We start from the raw sequence: 20016 nt of genomic DNA on the forward strand, positions 1-20016 counted from the left end.
GAGACCCCGGCTGCGCTCTGAGCCCTTCTGCCCTCTAGCTTGGGAACAGTGGTCCCACGTCTCAGGCTTCCACGCGGTGAGGCGTGGCCGGGAGACGAATCCCGTGAGGGGAGTGCCTCTCCTCCGCTCCTTCCTTTCCCCGCCGCCTCAAGTGCGGACATGATCCCCGGGGCTGGGGCAGCCGTTTGGAGCCAGGTGGCGGCACCCGTTTTTAAAGTGGTAACGCAGCAGTCAGTAGGGCGTCCCGGACCGGGCGCCTGCAGACGCTTCTCCCAGCCACCGCAGGGCGTTTCTGTCGCACCCGTCACAGGCACTGTGGGCGAGCCCTCAGAGCGGCCCGGCTCTCTGCTGCCCCTCCCCCCCCCCCCCCCCTCTGTGCCACCGTCACAGCCTCGCAGCGCTGGGTCCCGGCCCTGGCCGCTGTCCCAGCCGGCCATGGGTCCCCCAAGCAGAAATGTGGGTGGGGCATGTGGTCCTGGGGAACCCAGAGCAAACATGCCCATCCCAGGTCTGAACCACAAGGCTGCGCGTAGGCTGCATGATGAGGACGGACGCACCCCAGCACCGCGGTGCCCCCTGCTCCCACCACGTCCTGGGAGCCGCGCCCCCGGCCCCCCGTGATGCTGGGTGTGCCCCCAAGCCGCTCAGTGTCCCCAGGCGTCCTCAGTGTTCAGAGCCCGGGTGGTTTCAGAGCCCACCTCCCCGTGGGGGCAGCAGGCAGCCCCAGAGCCTCCCCCGTGGCTGCCGGCGCCCACGGAACCCGGCAGCCGTGCCCTTGGGGGGGGGCAGCCATGCATCCTTGGACGCCAAGGGCTCCTCGCTGCCCCCCACCCCGCAGCTGGCTTCCACAAAGCAGCGGCTCTGGGTGGAAGAGACAGTTTCTCTTGGGGATCTGTCTCATCCTCCATCCTCCACGCCCCAGTTTCTCCTCCAAGGGAACCGACTCTGGACTTGGTGGGTGGAGGGCTGGGTGCTGGAGGGGACCTGGGGTCAGGAACAGTTGCAGGGGAGCCGCGGAGCTGGGGCACTGGGGGTGCTCCTGTGCCGCCCCCACCCCCGCCCGCCCCCTGTGGCGGGGTGTCTAACAGGCGAAACCTTCTCCGCAGGTGAGAGCAGGTGAGAGTGAAGGGACTAGGGGAAGGGTGTGCCCTCCGCCACCCCCGTGCTGCTGGCTCCTCCCCGCTGCCACCGTTGGCCGGGTGGAGGGACCAACCCGGGAGCAGGCAGGAGGCCGGGCGGGAGGAGGGAGGTGAGTCCCACGCGGAAGTCAGGTACCGCCCGGGACACTGCAGTCCCGCCGGTGCGAGAGGCCTCCGCTGGCCGGACTCGGGGACACCGCGGGGTCGCCACCATGCCGGTGAGTTGGCGCCTCGAGGGGCCCACACCAGCGACCCCTCTAGCCAGCCCCTCCAGCCCCACCTGCAGAGTCCCCGCGGTTCCTGGAGCGGGCGGAGGAGCCCAGAGAGTCCTGGGCGGGCGCCTGGCTTCCCATCTCTGGGGCGGGGCAGAGGAGCAGAGCAGCCCGGGTCCGGCGACTGCAGGGTGGGGGTCCCCGTGCGTGGGGGCTCGAGTTGGCAGGCATGTCCACCCCCAGTCCCTGAGTCAGGGCGAGAGCCCTCAGACTGAGCAGCTTTGCCCTGCAGCTGGGACCAAGGAGGCAGGGCCAGGGTGGGGGGTGGGGGTCTCCAGTGTGGGCTGACCTTGGGTTGGGGAGGCCCAGGGTAGCCAGCTAGGCCCTCTCTGCTCCCGGGGGGTCCTGCCCTGGGGCACAGTGGAAGCTGACTGAGGGCTGCTGGGTTCCGATTTGGGGAGCAGAGCAGGAGGCTGTGAGGGGCCCTGGAAGGTGGGCAGGAGAACAGGCCAGGAAGACACCTGTCTTCCCTGGCACCGGGAAGAGGTCGCAGGGCAGGGCCAGCACCTGGGCTGCCAGAAGGAGACCCACGTGAGGTGGAGAGCGAAACCAGCCTCCCACTGGGCCACCCGGGCCCTCCCAGGTGTGGGCCTAGAGGTAGCCTTCAGCCCCACCCCTGCCGTGGTGGGGCGGGGGGTGGCTCCTCAGCCCTTCCAGCCCCTGCATCCTGGCATTCCTCAGCCGGACCCCCAGGCCCCGGCTGGCCCCTTCCTCTCATGCCCATCAAGTGGTCAAGTCAGGTGGGCCCGTGCTGGGGCGGAGGAGAGGCCTGGGGCTGGCTTAGGGTGGGTGGGAGGGCCGCGCCTGGCCTGGCTGAGGGGAGAGCAACCACCTTGGAAGGAAAGGTTCCAACGCACACGGCCAGACTCGGCCCCCAGCCGGGTGTGAGCGTGCCCCTTCCCTGCCCACGTCCCTCCCCCCGCTCCCGGGTGCCCCCAGTGGAGGGAAGTCCAAGCCCCCAGACCCCCGCACAGCCCTCCCTGGTCTGCCTCCTGCCAGCCCCAGCCTCACCTTGTTGCTCTCTGTGCTTCCGAAGTGCTCAGGACCCAGTCCCCGGCGGGGAGTGACTACCAAGCCTCAGCCGCCCCGAGGGCCAGGTCGCCAGGAGTGCGAATCCCGAGGCCCCGGAGGCGCTGAGGGCCGAGTCCCCGGGCGCTGGTCGCACCTGCCCCGCAGGGCCTGTCCACACACCTTTCCCTCTCCCAGGAGCTGCTCCCACTTTTTCGCCTCCTGCCAACCCCTTGCCCCACAAGGCCAAGCTCCAGGCCCCCCACCCCGCCCTCCAGACCCCGGCGTCCACTTCCACTGCCCTCCAGGGCTGCTCACAGGGCCGGCCGCCTCCTCAGTGAGGGTCTGGGGTGGGGGGGGGGTGGCCGGCACACAGGAGAAGGACCTGACGGGTGACACAGCTGGAGAGCTGGAGGGGTGGCGGGAGGGGCCCACAACCTGCCCCGGGAGCTGTGAGCAGGCGGCGCCAGGTGGGGCATTTGCATGGGAAAGGGGGTTGGAGGGCATCGGGCTGGGCCAGCCAGGGTGGTGTACACCTTGGTGGGGACAGGCCTGTCCCCTCGCTGAGCGGTGACACTGCACCGTGCCTTCGAGGCTGAGCTAGGAGGGCCGGGGTGAGATGTGACCCTCGGGAATACGGGGAGGGGGGGGGGGGCCCACAGGTGTCTGTGTGCAGGTGGGGCGGTGTCGCAAGCGTGTGCTCCACGCAGCCGCCAGGCCAGGCTGGGTAGTGGTCGCTTCTGCATGGCCATGCCCGCTGTCCCGCCGGCGACCCGGGGCCAGGCTGGACAGGAGGGACAGAGGGGGCTCTGTCAGCTGCGACCCTCAGTGTCCCGGCCGGGGGGGTGGGGGGGTATCCCAGAGCTGCGAGGTCTCAGGAAGCTCCCTTGTCAGGAGCCGGCGGGTGAGCCTGTCGGGGTGGGGCTGGGAGGGATGTGAAGACCCTTAGGGGACAGACCCTGGAGCCGGGCGTCCAGAGTCCACGAAGCGGACGTTGGTGACACGAAAGTGCCCGTCCTTTCTGGTCGAGACTCTGCTGTGTTCCCCGGAACAGCGGCGCCTCCGCCCTGCTCCTTCCCGAACCCTCGTCCGTGAAACGCAGGCCTGTCCTCCGGCCCAGGACGGGGAGCAGTTTCAGGTGCCGCAAGCCACACCTGAGTGCAGGTGTGTGTGGGCCGCTGGTGGGCGGGCAGGGAGTGCCCAGGAGCCTCGGGGGGCGGGGGGCGGAGGCCAGGCAGGGAGAGAGCAGGTGCTGGAGGAAAGGGGGACAGAGGGCCAGGGTGGGCCCCGTGGCCCACAGGGGTGACAGGCTCCGTGCCTGGGCCGGCACTGGCCCCATCTCTGCGGGACCACAGCGTCCGATGCCATAGCGTCTGTGGTTCAGCGGTTTCTGGCTCCTGTGGCTAAACACTGCACATAAACAATTTTTAAAAGAGTTTATTTACTTATTTTTAGAGAGGGGGAGGAAGGGAGGGAGAAAGAGAGGGAGGGAAGCATTCCCTCCCACCCGGGCATGTGCCCTGACCGAGAATCGAACCAGCGACCCTTCAGTTCGAAGGCCAGAGCTCATTCCAGTGAGCCACATTGGCCAGGGCAACAATCTTCCTAGTATAATTACGTCCCATGGTAACAGTTGGGACATACCTACACGAACGAGGATTGTGTATCTGAAATTCAAATGTGGCTGGTCGTCCTGGAGGGCAGACTGGCTGGAGCAGTCCGGTCGGACTTCCTGGAAGAGGTGTGCGTGAGCTCGGCAGGAATGCGGTTGGAGAAGGGGCAGGCTAGCAGCCGGGGACCAGCAGGGCCAACGTGTTGGTCGTGGGTGGCTGGAGCGGGGTGTGAGGGCTGTGAGTGGGAAGAGGGGCCAGCACACCCCAGGGGCAGGAGGCCGGGGCAGAAGTCCAGGACCATGGGGGAGCGGGAGGTGCCTAGGCCTGGCAGCAGTTGGCCTGGGGCGGGTTCTCCTGTGGACACAGCCCCCAGATTGCCCCCTGAGCCCTACACCGGGGATGCAGCAGGTCCCTGTCCCTCTGGGATCCTGTGCATCCTTGGGGGGCAGGCTGGGGTCCCAGTTACACACACTGCCAATGTGCTCAGGCCGTGCAGGGGGGACAGGATGCTGGTGTGTGGCGTCAAGCCCCGTGGGGCGTCGGGGACAAGATGGGAGGAGACGGCTGACCTCCCCTGAGGGCGCACAGTGTTGGCGTCTCAGCTCCAAAGCCAGGGTCCTCTCCTGCGTGTCAGCCCAGGGCCCCCTCGAGTGACCTGCTCTGAGAGTCCGCCCTGCCCCCACCTCTCAGCCACCCGGCTCCCCCAGCGGAGCGGCCCTGGGTCACTTTGTCTCAGCCCTCAGAGCCTGCTTGCTGGGGTAAATGGGCCCCCAGCTGCCCCACCTCGACTCCTGCTCCCGCAGGTTCGGCACACCTGTCAGTGCTAAAAGGGCAACAGCCCCGGCTGGCGTGGCTCTGTGGATTGAGTGCTGCCTGCGAACCGAGGGGTCACCGGTTCGATTCCCGGTCTGGGGCACAAGCCTGGGTTGCAGGCCAGGTCCCAGCGCGGGGCACACGAGAGGCAGCCGCACATGGGTGTTTCTTTCCCGTTCCTTCTCCCCCCCTTCCCCTCTCTCGAAATGAACAGATGAAACATTTTTTAAAAAGAGTGATACAGAGCGGGGCGCCCTCTGCCTGGCTTCCCCCGAAGTCTTGCCCATCACCTGGGGCACTGGTCAAAACGAGGAGCCCACCACGGCCGCCTCGAGGTCACCAGCCTCCCCACCGGGGCCTTTCCTGCCCCAGCCGGTGTGGGGGCATGTGTGGCATTGGCCCCCTCCCATGTGGGACGGCCCCTCTGTCCCTCCTTGTCCTCAGCTCAGCTCTGCAGGGGGCCCCCCGTGACAGGCGGCGGGACCACCGGTTTTAGCGAGGTAACCACACACGATCACAGCACAGTCCCTCAGGGCCCCTCACATCTAAGTGACATCACTCGACCTTGACCGTGACGGCCTGGTGGTGGGTGTCTTTCTCCGCCGGTCACCAAGTGCAGCCCACACGCCTCAGGGGAGGCTGACGCTGCACCCGGGGGCCCCACCGGCACCGTGAGGCAGGAGACTCGGGCAGGTGGTGGCCGGCACGCAGCCACTTCCTCCTGCGGTGCCGCCTGCTGGTGGCAGCGTCCGTGTGTCTGTCCCGGACGCCCCCGCAGGTTCTTGTCCGAGTGAGTCTCACCGACCGAGGTGCCAGGTCAGGTTTGTCCCCGACGCCCCGTGTGTGTGAGGCCGCGGCCCCTTCGAGTTTTGGGGGTGTGGCCTGCCACCGTGGGAGGGGAAGCGCGGTGTCTCCACCCCACCGCCCACCAGCGGGAATGCAGGTTCTTTCCACCGTCCGCTGTGAAAACCGTTTGCCCCCGTGCGCCCTGACCATGTGCGTCTCCAGGCGGGGTCAGGCCCGGCCGTGGGAGACCAGCTGTCCTCCCAACTCACACGGCCGAGCGCGCACCAGGGCACCACGCGGGGGTTCTGCCGGCTCCGGAGCTGCCAGCCCCTTAAAATGCCCGCGACCGAGTGGGTGAAGGGCGGTGCCTCGGGGTCACCTGCCTTGTGTTTCCCGGTCGTCCCGTGTACCTGGCGTACCCGGCCCTCCCCTGTGGGTGCTCCTTGCCCGTGAAACCCCCGTTTGCATCTTCGGGCTGTTTTTTCTTCGGGTTTCAGGGGCCCTGGGCCTCTGCTCCCAAACCGACCTCTGTCCGCCCCCCCAACCCCGCTCCAGGGCGCACAGCACCTCCACACCCTGATGAGGAGCGAGGGGGAGAGCTTGCCGCTGATGGAGGTCAGCCCTGCCGAGGTGAGTCTCCGCTCCAACCCCCCCAGGCCCGGCCCCTCCGCTCTCCCGCGCCAGCCCAGCCCTGCGCCCGGCCCTTGCCTCCCTGCTGCAGACCGACCAGCCCGACTACATCCTGGTGGCAGACTACCGCACCCAGCGAAACCCCAGGGCGGTCCACAAGCAGCGGAAGTTCCTGGAGGAGCTGCAAAGAAAGGGCTTCCAGTACAAGGTGGGCCGGCACAGCGGGCAGGGGCCGTGGGTGCCAGGCGGGTCCTGGGAGGGGTCTGGAGGGGCTTCCCGTGGTCTTGGGCCTGGGGTGAAGGGGCCAGGTCAGCGGCCGCGGACGGAGGGTGGGAGGGTCCCCAGGGAGAACGGAGAGTCCTGCCCGGCCCGGCCCTGTCCAGGTGAAGAAGGACCGGGAGAAGGTGTTCTTCGCCATCAAAGCCGACAACAGGATCTTCAGCCTGTACCGCACGCTCCTCATGGAGCCCGAGGAGCTGGAGCCCAAAGTGGAGCCGCCCTGGCCGACGCCCGTCCCAGCCACCACCAGGTGAGGGGCCGGCCCAGGAGGACCCTGCCCACCGCGCGCATGCCCGGTCCAGCCAGGAGGGGCTCCCAAGGATGGCCTCTGGGCCCCGTGCCATAGTCCCCACCCCTGTGAAAAGGGCGATGACACTCCTTTTGGTGTGTTCTGGAAGTGACGTGGGACGTGCAGGGTGGGCCGGTTCCGAGAGGCTCTGGGAGAGACCCCCAGGGGCATCCCCCCGGGCTTTGCGCCCCAATGCGGTCCCCGCCTCTCCACTCCAGACCCAATGGCCCTCCCCACCTGAACCACCCCCCCTCCGCTCTCCCCCAGCACCTGCTCCTCCCCCTTACCCTCCAGCCTTGCAAGCTGGTCCACCCGCCTTCCCCACACCCCTCCTCCATCACCTGCCTGGCTCATCCCAGGTCCCCCCGCGCTCAGCGGGGCACTGTCCGTGGAAACTGGCACGGTCCCTCCCGGCACGTGCCCTCGAGGCCGTGCAGGGGCTGCTGGGGACCCAGGGCAGCGGTCTTGGGGAGGAGCAGAGGGAGGACAAGGGGGAGCGGCAGCTTGGTGGGGCCTGGGGGGAGCCACGGGGGTGAGTGCCCTGGGATGTCCCGGGGACCACGTCTCATCGGAGGGTGCTCAGGAAGAGTGTGGCTCTGAGGACTGAGCGCTGGCCTGTGAGCCAAAGGGTCGCTGGTTCGAGTCCCAGTCAGAGCACAGGCCTGAGTTGCGGGCCAGGTCCCCAGTGGGGGGTGCGAGAGAGGCCACCACACACTGATGTTTCTCTCCCTCTCTTTCTTCCGCCCTTCCCCTCTCTAAAATAAATAGATAAAATATTTAAATAAAAGTGAGAGAGAAAAGAGGATTCAGGTTCCTCAAGGCACAGGGTGTGCTCTGGACGTGTGGGGGCTCCAGGCGTGTGATTGGCAGTGGGGTGGCCAGGCCGGGCTCCTGGGGCCCCGGAAGGAGGGGGCCACTCCCGGGGCGGGGGCTGTGTCCTGGAGCCACGAGGCAGCTGCACCTGGGAGGACCCAAGGAGGTCAAGAGAGGGCTCCTAGATGAGCCCTGGGTCTGGGCTCGGGTCTGGCCGTGAGGCAGGTAGGCTGGGGGCTCTGCCGGCAGGTGTGGGGCTCCGTACCTGGCCAGAGAGGGGGTGGGCCCCACTGAGGTACCCGGGGCCACCCTGAACCAGCCCTTGTGTTCCAGAATCCGAATCGTCAACTTCATCCTGAACAGCAAGACGGAGGCTGGTGGTGAGGACGGGAGGGGCGGGTGGCCAGGGCGGTGGCCCGCCAGGGGTGTTGAGGTGGGAAGAGAGTGGCGGGGTCCTCCCCGACCTCGCTCCCCTGGGACCCGAGACTCTCTGTGGCCTTAGACACGTTCCGGGACTTGATGAATGACGGGGTCTTCGAGACCAGGTTTCCCTTGCACCAGGTGAGAGGCGGGGTAGCCCGGCGAGGGCTGCCCTGGGGGGCGGGGCTGGAGGCAGGACACTGACCCTGTGGGTCGCCTGTGCCCAGGGGGAGGAAGAGCTGGAGGTGAAATGGGCCCGGTGGAGAAATTTGTTCCGCAAGCAGCCCATCGACGACATCAGGTAACCCTGACCCCGACAAACCACCTGTGTCCCCCTCCCAGGCACACCTGTGTGCCACCGTGACCCACCTGTGCACCCACAGGCACACCTGCACCTATAGCAAACGTGTCCGTGCGCCCCGCTTACGCGTCAGTCCTCTCTCCTCGCCCCCCCCCATGGTTTGCCCCACCCTGCCACTGGCCCGCACCGTTCCCCCCCACTGCCCCGCGCCCCGTGAGGCGGGGCCCCTGACAAGGCGCATCCGTGCCCGCAGGTACTACTTCGGCGAGAAGGTGGCCCTGTACTTCGCCTGGCTGGGCTGGTACACCTACATGCTGGTGCCGGCCGCGGTGGTCGGCCTCATCGTCTTCCTCAGCGGCTTCTCGCTGTTCAACGCCAGCCAGATCAGGTGGGCGGGGCTGGACCGGGCAGGGGGCGGGGCCCGGCTGTGGGGGGGCGGGGCCAGGGATGGGAGAAGCGCGTGGGGCGGGGTCAGGACGGGGGCGGGGCGGAGCCTTAGGGCAGAGCCTACCAGCGGTCCCTGCCCTCCCAGCAAGGAGATCTGTGAAGCCCACCAAGTGTTCATGTGCCCGCGCGGCGACTACCGCCGCAGGTACCAGCGCCTCTCGGACACCTGCACCTTTGCTAAGGTTCGCCGCCGTGGGGGGCCCGCCAGGCCCGCTCGCCCCACGGGGGGGCTGTGCAGGCTTATCCCCGCCCTTGCAAAGCTGGGTGTCATCGGGTGGGGAGGTGGCGGGGGAGGACACGGCCAGCCCCGGTGTCCTCTCTCCCCAGCTCACCCACCTCTTTGACAACGAGGGCACTGTGGTGTTTGCCATCTTCATGGCTCTGTGGGGTGAGTTGCTGTGGGCACCTGGGGGGGGGCAGCCTGAGCTCCAGGGCCACCCCAGGGACACACGTGACGCCCCTCCCCGCTCCCGCTGCAGCCACAGTGTTCCTGGAGCTCTGGAAGCGGCACCGAGCCCGCGTGGTCCTGCACTGGGACCTGTACGGCTGGGACGAGGATCAGGTGCGCGGGGCCGGGCGGCCCGGGCAGGAGCTGTCTCTCCCCAGGGCCCTGTGCGGCCCGAACAGGGTTCCGCCGAGCCTGACGCACACGCCCCCGCGTCTGAGGCACGGGTCCCCGCGTCTGAGCCGTGCCTGGCGCCCTCCCCAGGAAGAAGTGGCGCTCGAGCTCATTAGCTGCCGGGACTACAAGCTGCAGACACACCAGCACTCCTACTGGAGGAGCACCGTCATCCTGGTCCTGTCCCTGTTCATGGTACTCTTGGGGAGCCCCTGGCGGGCTGTCTGCCGGGCGGGGGGGGGGCTGCCCTCGGAGCCCACCGTCCTGGCCACCCGCCCGCAGATTGGCATCATGATTGGCATGGCCCACGTCCTGGTGGTCTACCGCGTCCTGGCCTCCGACATGTTCAGCAACTCTGCCTTGCCCTTCCTGGAGGATCAGGTGACCACCGCCGTGGTGGTGACGGGGGCCCTGGTGCACTACGTGACCATCCTCTTCATGACCAAGGTGGGTCGGCAGGGCGGGGAAGGCGGGGCAGGGGGTGGGGCGGGGAGTCTTCCCACGGCCCGAGCGAGCCCTCTGGTGTCCCTTCCCCACAGATCAACAAGCGTGTGGCCCTGAAGCTTTGCGACTTTGGTGAGAGCAGGGACCCCAAGCCCCGCCCTGGCTTCCGGGGACACTGGGGAGTGGACGCGGGGAGGGGCGGGCCCCTCCCGTGGTCTCCATGGCCTCTCCCACCCGAGGGCAGGCGCCCCCGCCTGGGAGACAGGTGAGGGCTCAGGTGTCCTTGAGCGTCAGAACTGGGCCTGACCAGGAGTGGGGGACTGTGGCGGGCTGAGGGACGGGAGAGGAACAGCCCTGGCGTTCTTCCAGAGAAGCCCAGGACCTTCTCGGAGAGAGAGAGCAAGTTCACGGTCAAGTTCTTCACCCTGCAGTTCTTCGCACACTTCTCCTCGCTGGTCTACATCGCGTTCATCCTGGGCAGGTGAGGGCCGCGCCCTGCCCCACGCCCCTTGAAAAGGGGGACGCCTGCTCTTTTTCATGTTTCAAGTAACGCACGCTCGCACGCTCGGAACGGGAGGGGACGCGTTCCAGGCGGGTGTGGCGGAAGCCCGCAGTTGCCCCAGTCGGCCGGCTTCCCTGGGCGCCGCCTCACCGTCCATGGGTCTGAGCCGTGGACTCCCGCATGCTCACAGGCTCGCTCGTGGGCACGGGCGGTTCTGTCCTGTGGATCATATCATACCCCCCCCTCACGCCGGAAGTGTGCTGGGGGCCGTGTCGGGGGCCATGTGGGTAGGGGCCTCGGTTCACCGTGCACCAGGAGCGTTCTTTGTGGGGTGCTGGCACCTGCTCTCGGCGACCGTGGGTAGTGTGCGCCTTGTTCCCAGCGCTGAGCTTCACCAACGAGCCGCACGGGGCTGCCAGGTCACACACGCACACGCTTCCCCTCACCTTCCTCCCCAGCTCAGTGCCTGTGTCTGCTTCAATCAATGCACACTCTTTTGTCCTTTTTTTTTTTGTAAGATTTTATTTATTTATTTTTGGAGAGGGAAGGGAGGGAGATAGAGAGAGAGAGGGAAACATCCATGTGCGGTTGCTGGGGCCGTGGCCTGTAACCCAGGCATGTGCCCTGACTGGGAATCGAACCTGTGATGCTTTGGTTCACAGCCCGCACTCAATCCACTGAGCTACGCCAGCCAGGGCGATAGATTCTTCTGCCTTTTCTGGAGAAAACCCTTGCCCCGTCTGTTCTGTGTCTGGTTAACTTTGTCGAGTGTACACACGCGCGGGCAGCTGACCCCAAGCTCCCCCGGAGCTTTGAAGAGCCCCTGACTCTCCAGTGTGTCCAGAGACGTCAGGGACGGCGTCTGGCGCCCGTCCCCTCCCCTCGGGGCCCTGTGAGCCCCTTCCGTCTGCGGAGGCCCCCAGGTTCCCGTGGCCTCCTGAGGAGGGCAGGTGGGAATCAGATGCTCTTCGCTCGTGGCGGCCCCTCCCCGGGGCTGCAGGGCTCGTTTGCGGCTCCCCCCCCCTCGGGTCCCTGCGATGGCAGCTGGGACCGAACCTCTCCTCCTGTCCCCTGGCTTCTGAATGTCTCTGCTGGGTGTCCGGCAGGCCTTTCTCGCACGCTTCAGTACTCCGCCCCTGCTCCGCCTGGCTGGCTTTCGTCTCCGACTGTCCCCACCGCCACGCACAGGCTGTCACGCTCCTTTCACAGAGCCCTCCACGGTGACATGCCCCGCCTGCCTCTCCCTCCTCAGTCCCGCTGGCTCCTGTTCCCAGGAGCCACCAGCGGGGCCCATGCTCCTGGCTCCAGCCCAGACCTCTCCCTGGCGCCAGGTGGACAGGCCTTTCTGGGGGGGGCGGTGTCCCGCAGGCTCACCCCCAGCCTCCCTCGGCACAGGCTCAGCAAGAACCCTGGTCCCCCGGACTCTTCCTCCCCTCAAGGCCCCGCTGCCCACTCTGCCTCACCTGGCTGCCCTGCGCCTGCGTTCCCTGTCTCTCAGGAAGGTGGCTCTGGACAGGGGTGGCACCTGTCCTTTGCTGAGTTCTGGGGACAACGGCAGGCCCGCTGTGTCGGCTCACTGGGCAGGACCTCACAACCTCAGTCTTGAGGGGTTTTTGAGCATCTTGTATCTGTTGCCTCTGCTTCCTCTTCTGCAAATCTTTTTTTGGAAATTTAATCTTCTGAAGCGGCCACCTAATTTTTGTGGGGTTTTTTTCCCCATTTTTGTTCCAGCTTCTGGGAGTTTTTCTCACTTTGTGGTCCAGCCCTGCAACTGGATGTCTCGCTCCTGCTCATGCCCAAAATTCAAGGCACTCCTTCTGGCCTCTGCTACAGCCACTAGCCTCTCCTGTCTGGGGGTGGGGCCTCTTTTTCTCCCACTCTGCCACTGGTTCTGTCCCTTCTGAGTCTCTTAGGCTTTAAAAAATTGTTTTTAAGATTTATTTATTTTTAGAGCAGGGAGGGAGGGAGAGAAACATCAGTGTGTGGCTGCCTCTCGTGCACCCCCTACTGGGGGCCTGGCCTGCAATCCAGGCCATGTGCCCTGACTGGGAATCAAACTGGCGACCCTGTGATTTGCAGGCTAATGCCCAACCCACTGAGCCACACATGCTAGGGGCGGCTTTTCATTTTTAAGGTGCCTTTCAAAAAAGGTATTAGTGACAGTCTTTTTTTGACTATCCTAAACTGTTTACTAGGTAGAAAGGAGAATGCTGCGCCATCTCCAGGCTGCAGGGGGAGAGCTGCCGGGAGTGTGGTGGGACGTGTCTGCAAGGCCACAGCTCGCGCCCCACGCAGGTGGCAGCCCTCGCCGCTCCCTGTGCTCGGGGACCGGTCAGCTGACCCGCTGGGTGTCGGGGTTCCTTCCGGCAGCCTCACGGGCACCACCTCAGAGAACATGGCCGTGGGGCCGTCACCCCCCAGGAGAACTCGGGCCCCTCCGGGCCCCACAGGGTCTCCGAGCAAATGCCAGCTGGTCAACGCCATGATGCACGGGCTCACCACGGGCCGTGCCCTTAGGGACGGGGTGTTTGCGGCCACCGCAGCGCCCACCCATCCGATGGGTGACGTGACCTTGCTTGGCCCGGTGCCCCAGCCTGCGGCTTTATCGGCCGGGTGGGGTGGGGTGGGGTGGGGTGGGGCCGTGCAGCGCACAGAGCCGGCGGTCCTGGCGCGGCGTCCCCTGAGGCACGGACCACTTCCTCCTCCGTGGCTCCTGGGGGGCCTGTGGCGTCCACCGTGGCTCGTCTGACGGCTGCGGCCGGACCTCTTCCCAGACACTTACGCTTTTTCTCCCTTTTCTCTTCTTTTGTTTCTTTTTACCGCGGCACGGATACTCCCTGGCCGTTGCAGTGCTCTCCTGCACGCTGCTCCTCTCGCCTGCGCCTCGTTGCTGGTCTCTGTGGCTTCTCGGCCGAGCGGTTCTCTTCCACTCGGCTCCAGCGGCTTCTTAAAACCGCGGCGTGGTTCGCTTTGCTCCGCCTCTGACCCTCTCTTTGCTGCCCGGCTCTCTGTCTTCCCCGCGGCGTTTCCGATGGCCTTGCATTCCCTGCCCGCCCGTCACGCCACGCTGACCGGCCTCTCGCCGTCACACTGTCCGCGGCACGGGTGCTTCTCTTCCCAGACGCCTTCCCTGGGAGCCGGGCACCCTCCCCGCGCCAGGCGGCGGCGGCTCGGTGGGCCTCCGGTGCCCGGGGCGGGGACTGTCATCTCGGGGGCTCCCACGCTCTCTCCCCCTGGGTCTTGGCATCCGTTTTTGCCGAAGGAAGTGAGTCGGAGAGGAGCTTCCCGAGTCCCCGTGAGCCGGGGAAGCCCACGAGTGGACCGCGCGGCGGGGGGGGGGGGGGGGGGGGCTGGGCTTGGGGGTTTTCCTTCCAGGACGCGAGAGGACTCTGCTGTGCTGTGTTCGGACGTGCGGAACGGGTGTCCAGGGAGGTGCAGGGGGTCTGAGTGTTGTTCCTTCCTGGTCGACTGTGTTCTTTTCCTGCTGGAAGTTTGGGGTCTCCTCCTCAAACTGGGGGACGGTTTAGGGCTCCTCTTCTCCTCACGCGGGTAAGCTGCTGGGTCCTTCCTAACCCAACCCTGTTCTGGCTCACCACCTTTTAGTTTTAACCTTCTCCTTGGGTCAAAACATTCTTTCTCCTCCGCTCTGTCTTTGCGGAACTCTTGTCCTCTGTGGTTTTTTATCTTTTCTCTCACACCCCGCATCGGTCCTTGGAGTCAGCATCAGGAGAGATTTCCTTCACCTTTTTTTTCCTTCTTCAATTCTAGCTGACTTTTCCTTCACCTTGTCTTTTTGCCTTTCTTTTTTTTTTTAAAAAAGATTTTGTTTATTTTATTTTATTTTTAGAGAGGGAAGGGAGGAAAAAAGAGAGAGAGAGAGGGAAATATCAATGTGCGGTTGCTGGGGGCCGTGGCCTGCAACCCAGGCATGTGCCCTGACTGGGAATCGAACCTGTGATGCTTTGGTTCGCAGCCCGAGCTCAATCCACTGAGCTACTCCAGCCAGGGCTGTCTTTTTGCCTTTCTATGTGTTTTAACAATTAATCTTCATTTCCAAGAGCTCTTTTCCCCTGTTTTCCTCGTAGCATCCTTCTCTTGTTTTTATAGATACAGTGTGTCCTTGAGGAAGGACATCAGTGGGTTTTTCCCGTGTACATTGGCCGTCCCCAGGGGCCTGCCCCTCGGGTTCGTCTGCCTGTGTCTTCCCCGAGGCCCTCGTCCTCTGCCCAGCTGCTCCTGCTGCGCCTGCAGGGGTGCGGCTCCCCCTTTGGGGGTGGGGGGCAGGCAAAGGGCTGACTTTCTTCCTACTGGCAGACGGCTGGTCTTTGCGGGAACCCCTGCCCACTTCGTGGCTGCATGCTGGCACTGGACTGCAGCCTGCAGGACAGCTGAGCTGGGCGGGGACTCTCTTGGCCTCCTTTCACGGGCGAGGTGACCCCGTTCCAGGGAGGTTGAAAAACCACCCCTGGGTCACACGGTCCGTAGGCAAACCTCCCGGTTCTTCCCACGCTCCGCCTCCTTGTGAGTGGGGTCTCTCCCGGCAGGGCGGTGAGAGGGTGTCCGGTCGCCCACATTGTTCCCAAGGCAATGCTTCTCTTACCTCGCCACTTTTCTCCATGTGGTTCTTTTTTTTTTTTTAATTTTTAAAGACTTAATTTTATTTATTTTTAGAGAGGGAAGAAAGGGAGAAAGAGAGAGAGAGAAACATCAATGTGCGGTTGCTGGGGGCCGTGGCCTGCAACCCAGGCATGTACCCTGACTGGGAATCGAACCTGCGACACTTTGGTTCGCAGCCCACGCTCAGTCCACTGAGCTACGCCAGCCGGGGCTCCGTGTGGTTCTTCATGGAGTCCTTTTTCCGGGCTGTCCTGGAGAAACCACCCGCCGCCCCGATACAAACGTGTGATTCCCTCGAGATGGGTCCAGTTCCAGTGTTCGGAGCGGCAGGTCCTCGGGGCAGGAGGGGTTCCTGGCGGTGAGGGCGGAGGAGGGAAGCCCGTCTCCGTGCTGCCGAATGCCGGGCCCTGGCTGTGGGTTCCTGGGCTCTGCTTCTTGGGGAGCGGCCGTGACGCCATGCTGGGTGTTTGGGCTTCGCTGCCGGATGGGCCAGCGTCCCTTTCTCTCCTGGCTGGCTTGTCCTTGTTCCTGTGCTTGTGGGTGATCGCTCGGTTCTTTACTCTGGGCGAACCTTAGGGTCGCTCCGACAGACGCCATCGACGCCCTGTGAGGTTCGGTCTCAGGCTGCAGGAGGCTTCCGCGCCGCTGCCGGGGGGCGGGCACGGGTTCGTGTCCTCCACAGCCGTCATGAGGGACCCCTGCTGAGTGGCTTTAAGCTGCAGGAGTTAATTAGCGTGCGGTCCTGCAGACCAGACGCCCCGAGCAGACTTCCAGGGCTCCGGCCCAGGTGCTGCAGGGCCGAGTCTGTCTGGAAGCCCGGGGGTGAGGGCAGGGGGTCAGGGGTGGGGGGGTGGGGGGGGTGGGAGCTCTTCTGCCGCCTTCAGCTTCCAGAGGCCCCTCCCTCCTCCGCCTGCAAAGCCAGCGGCTTTGGGTACACCCCGCTGGTCCTGGATGACGAACGGCCCCCTTTTAAGGCCAGCAGATAGCAACCTGAAGGCCCTCTTCTGAGTCAGAGGACGGTCGCAGGCTCCAGGGAGGAGGACGTGGACGTCTTTGGGGGTGGGGGTGGGGCGTCCTCCTGTCTACCCCGAAACACCCCCCGGGGCTTCCGACCAGAGACCAGGTTTTTGTTAATGTTCTCGAGTAACATTTTACTAGCCTTCTCCACGTGGGCCCCCAGATGCGACTTTCCCCATCCTTGTCCTCGTGCGGCCACCATGGGAGGTGTCTGTGGCAGGCGCCTCCTGCCCCGGCTCCCACGGGCTTCGCGGCGTCCAGGGACCCGTGGGAGCCTGCCGTCAGCTGTGCCCCCTCTGGGCCCCTGTCAGCTGACTCATCCAGCCTTTCCGCTGGTTTACTTTGGTTTCCTAAGGACGTAGCCACATTTTCCGGAAGAATGATTTTTTTTTCTTTGTAACTTTACAACTGTTGTAAACTTGGTAACTTTTTTCCTTGTAACTGTATACTGTTTCGGAACTGCCCTAAATGCTAGCCATCCTGCACCTGCCCTTCGGAGCGGCCCAGGTCACACTGTCTGTTGTCACGCGAGGGAAAGCGGGCCATCTGAACACAGAGTAACCCCATGCACAGTTTCCAAGTGGGGGGCAGAGGCCCCTCCTAACAGGTTGTGTCTACAGCACGTGACCTCGGGGCTTTCTCCGGTGCACCTGTGTGCACATGCGTGTGGCCCATGTGGGTGTGCGTCTCGGCTCACCTGCAGGAGGCCGGCAGGCTCCTTTGCCTCCTCTCCACTGTCCCCACGTCCCCTCGGTCCTCCTGCTGCTCCCCGCCCCCCCCCCCCACCGGCCAGAGGCTTAGCTGTGTGTCCTCCTAGGATCAACGGTCACCCTGGCAAGTACCTGCGCCTGGCGGGCCTGTGGAAGCTGGAGGAGGTCAGTCTGCCCTGGGTGCCCGGGTGCCCTGCCGCCCTGCCCCCGAGCTGCCCCTCCTGGGCCTGACCGCCGCCCGCCCCCGCCCGCAGTGCCACCTCAGCGGCTGCATGATGGACCTGTTCGTGCAGATGGCCGTCATCATGGGGCTGAAGCAGACGCTCAGCAACTGCATGGAGTACCTGGGCCCGTGAGGACCCCCCTGCCCGCCCCCGCCCCGCCCCCCGGAGCCGGCCGCCCACAGGGACCCTCCACCCCGGCACCTCCCCCGTCTCCTACCTGGTTCTCGTCACCCCCAGGTGGCTGACTCTCAAGTACCGCTCCCTGCGGGGCTGGGAGTCCGAAGACCCCGAGCTGAGGAGCTGGCAGCGCAACTACCGCCTGAACCGGGTGAACACCTTCAGCCTGTTCGACGAGTTCATGGAGATGAGTGCGTGGGCGGGGCGGGGCAGGGCTCTGCGGGAGGGGCGTGGCGAGGGGCGTGGCTCTGCGGGAGGGGGCGGGGCCCGGGGCCGGAGCTCAAGGCGCTGCTGCTGCCGCCGCCGCCGCCCCGCGCAGTGATCCAGTACGGCTTCACCACCATCTTCGTGGCCGCCTTCCCGCTCGCCCCGCTGCTTGCCTTCTTCAGCAATGTCGTGGAGATCCGCCTGGACGCCATCAAGATGGTGCGGCTGCAGCGGCGCCTGGTGCCCCGCAAGGCCAAGGACATCGGTGAGGGGGCCCCGCGGGGCTGCCGTGCAGGGCGGGGCGCCCCGCCTGGGGGCGTGGGCAGCGAGGGGGGCCGAGCCCACGCTGATCCCTCTGCCCCCCCGCAGACACTCCCCCAGGTCTCCCTGGGCGGGAAAAGATGGGGCTGGGGGTGCGCTCAGGCCCCTTCCAGGAGAGGCACAGCTGGGGCTGGCATGCACTTTGCAGGCCCCTCCGGTGGGACCCGGGATCGGGCTGAAGGGCCTGCAGCCCCCTTCGAGAGCCCAGGCAGAGAAGCTGGACTTGGAGGACAGGGTGCTGAGGGAGGGCGGGGCCCAGAGCTGGGGCGGGACTGAGGGCAGGTGTCCTCAGCTACCCAGACTGGCCTCACTGAGACAGGCAGGCAGCAGGGACGAACAGAGAGCAAGGAAGGGGCCCGTTGGCCTTGGGCCAGGTCCCCTCATCAGGGGCCTGGCCCCACGGTGGCGATGGGGTGCCCTTCCCAGAGGCAAGACGAGGCCCTGGGGCCCTCTAGGCTCTTGGCCCTGGGGCATGGGCAGGTGGAGGTGGGGTGGGCTGCACCGAGGTTCCGGGTCGAGGAACCAGACGACCCCGCTGCTGTGGCCCAGGGACCTGGCTGCACGTGCTGGAGACCATCGGTGTGCTGGCGGTCATCGCCAACGGCATGGTCATCGCCTTCACCTCCGAGTTCATCCCCCGAGTGGTGTACAAGTACCGCTACAGCCCGTGCCGGCAGGACGCCTCCCCCTCAGTCGAGTACGGACTGCCACACGGCCCTGGGGGGCCCCAGACTGTCCAGAGACCCGTGGAAGCCCGGCCCAACCACAGCCCCGCAAGGGGCGCCCGCAGAAGGGCGCAGGCTGCCAGTCATGGCCCCTGCACTGACCTGCAGACCCTGGGCTGGAGCCCCGGGTGCTTACTGGGACCCTAGTGTCGGGGGGCGGGGACGCAGAACCAGCTGTGTCCTGAGCAGGCCCTGAACAGTGCTGGGGAACAGGGCAGGGACTGAATGTCTCCCAAAGTCAGAGCCTGGGTGGCCTGCGCCGGCACCATAGGGCAGGGCAGGGCAGTGTCCTCGTCCAGCTCCTCCAGCCTTCAAGGGCTCCCACCCTAAGGTTCCCCCTCGGCCCGTGGAGGTGGCTGGTGGCCCCTCTCTTGTACAGGGGGTGGAGGAGGGGGTCTGCACTGTGGCCCACCAGACAGGAACTAGCTCCAGGGAAGCACCCCAGAGGCCTGCAAGGGCCGCGCCTGCAGCCCCCTTTCCCCCCTCCCCAGCTGCCTCACTGGTTACGTCAACCACAGCCTGTCCGTGTTCCACACCGCTGACTTTGAGAACCCAGTCGTGATGGAAGGCTCCGAGAACATCACCGAGTGCAGGTTCAGACCCCCCCCCGCCCCCGCTGTGCACCCCGAGTGCCCTCTGAACTCCTGACCCCTGACCTTAGGCCCTTCCCCGCCCCAGGTACCGGGACTACCGCAACTCTCAGGACTACAACTTATCGGAGCAGTTCTGGTTCCTCCTGGCCATCCGCCTGGTCTTCCTCATCCTCTTCGAGGTGGGCTGGAACTGGGGGGCCCCCTCCCTGGGCCCCAGTCCCGTCTGCACGGCCCCCCTCCCCCCGCTCAGTCCCTGCCCTGTCCCCCCAGCACGTGGCCTTGTGCATCAAGCTCGTGGCCGCCTGGTTCGTGCCTGACGTGCCGCAGTCGGTGAAGAACAAGGTTCTGGAAGACAAGTACCGGATGCTCCGGGAGAAGATGTGGTGTGGGGGGCTGAGGTGGCAGTGCGAGCCAGGCCTGGGGCCTGGAGCCCCCCACAACGGCACTCCTGCTTCCAGCTCCAGTGCCAAGAGCACGGACGTGTAAGGGCCCCGAGGTGTTCGCTGGGCACGAGGAGAGAGGCCCCTGCCCGTGGCTGTGTGGGGGGGGGGCAGTGGGCTGCGAGAGGGCTCGTGTGCGTGTGGGTGTGTATGCAGGGGTGTCCCGGGAGGCCCGTGTACGGAGGAGGGTCCTGGGAGGCCTGTGTGTCTGCGGCACCGGTGAGCAGCACCCCCATCTGTCCCCATCTTCGAGGGCTCAGGCTCGCACAGCCCTGACCTGAACTCTGGGGGGCCACCTGAACAGTGCGGCGGGGGAGGGGGGGTGCTCCGTATGCCGTCACAACCTCCCAACACGGGAAAAGCGACCTTTCCCGGGCCTCCCTGTGAGTTCTGGGCCCGTCCTGCCCCACCCACATCCTGGCTGGTCAGAGGGCCCCGACCCTTCCTCTCTGCCCTTCCCCCCACCCAGCAGAACTTTTGATAATAAAATAAAAACCTCTTTGTGTCGACTTCTGGGCCCCTGGTGGCTTGTGTCTGCTCTCGGGGCTAGATGGGAAACTGAGGCCCAGGTGGGGAAAGGTTGAATGTGGTAGCCTCCTGGTCTTCCACC

At 65.7% G+C, this 20016-nt stretch overlaps 1 protein-coding gene and 1 long non-coding RNA gene across 2 annotated transcripts; one reads left to right on the forward strand and one right to left on the reverse strand.

Annotated features, from left to right (window-relative positions):
* The first annotated feature begins 1248 nt into the window (after positions 1-1248).
* ANO9 (anoctamin 9) lies at positions 1249-19906 on the forward strand. The gene is made up of 23 exons (XM_028515118.2): positions 1249-1357; positions 6187-6261; positions 6353-6469; positions 6645-6790; positions 7976-8022; positions 8145-8203; positions 8290-8363; positions 8617-8751; positions 8896-8992; positions 9138-9198; positions 9290-9372; positions 9520-9624; positions 9712-9876; positions 9969-10005; positions 10243-10354; positions 16827-16884; positions 16974-17071; positions 17181-17311; positions 17440-17592; positions 18198-18345; positions 18865-18966; positions 19052-19145; positions 19237-19906. The coding sequence occupies exons 1-23, from the start codon at positions 1352-1354 to the stop codon at positions 19450-19452; spliced, it is 2319 nt and encodes a 772-aa protein (XP_028370919.2). The 5' UTR covers positions 1249-1351; the 3' UTR covers positions 19453-19906.
* Positions 6361-8295, reverse strand: LOC118501423. Its single transcript, XR_004904078.1, has 3 exons — positions 8123-8295; positions 7908-7997; positions 6361-6442 (listed from the first exon to the last, which is right to left on the reverse strand). It is a non-coding gene; the product is annotated as an uncharacterized LOC118501423 (long non-coding RNA).
* Positions 19907-20016: the final 110 nt, after the last annotated feature.

This window comes from Phyllostomus discolor, chromosome 6 (assembly GCF_004126475.2).
Source record: "Phyllostomus discolor isolate MPI-MPIP mPhyDis1 chromosome 6, mPhyDis1.pri.v3, whole genome shotgun sequence".
Taxonomy (NCBI): Eukaryota; Metazoa; Chordata; class Mammalia; order Chiroptera; family Phyllostomidae; genus Phyllostomus; species Phyllostomus discolor.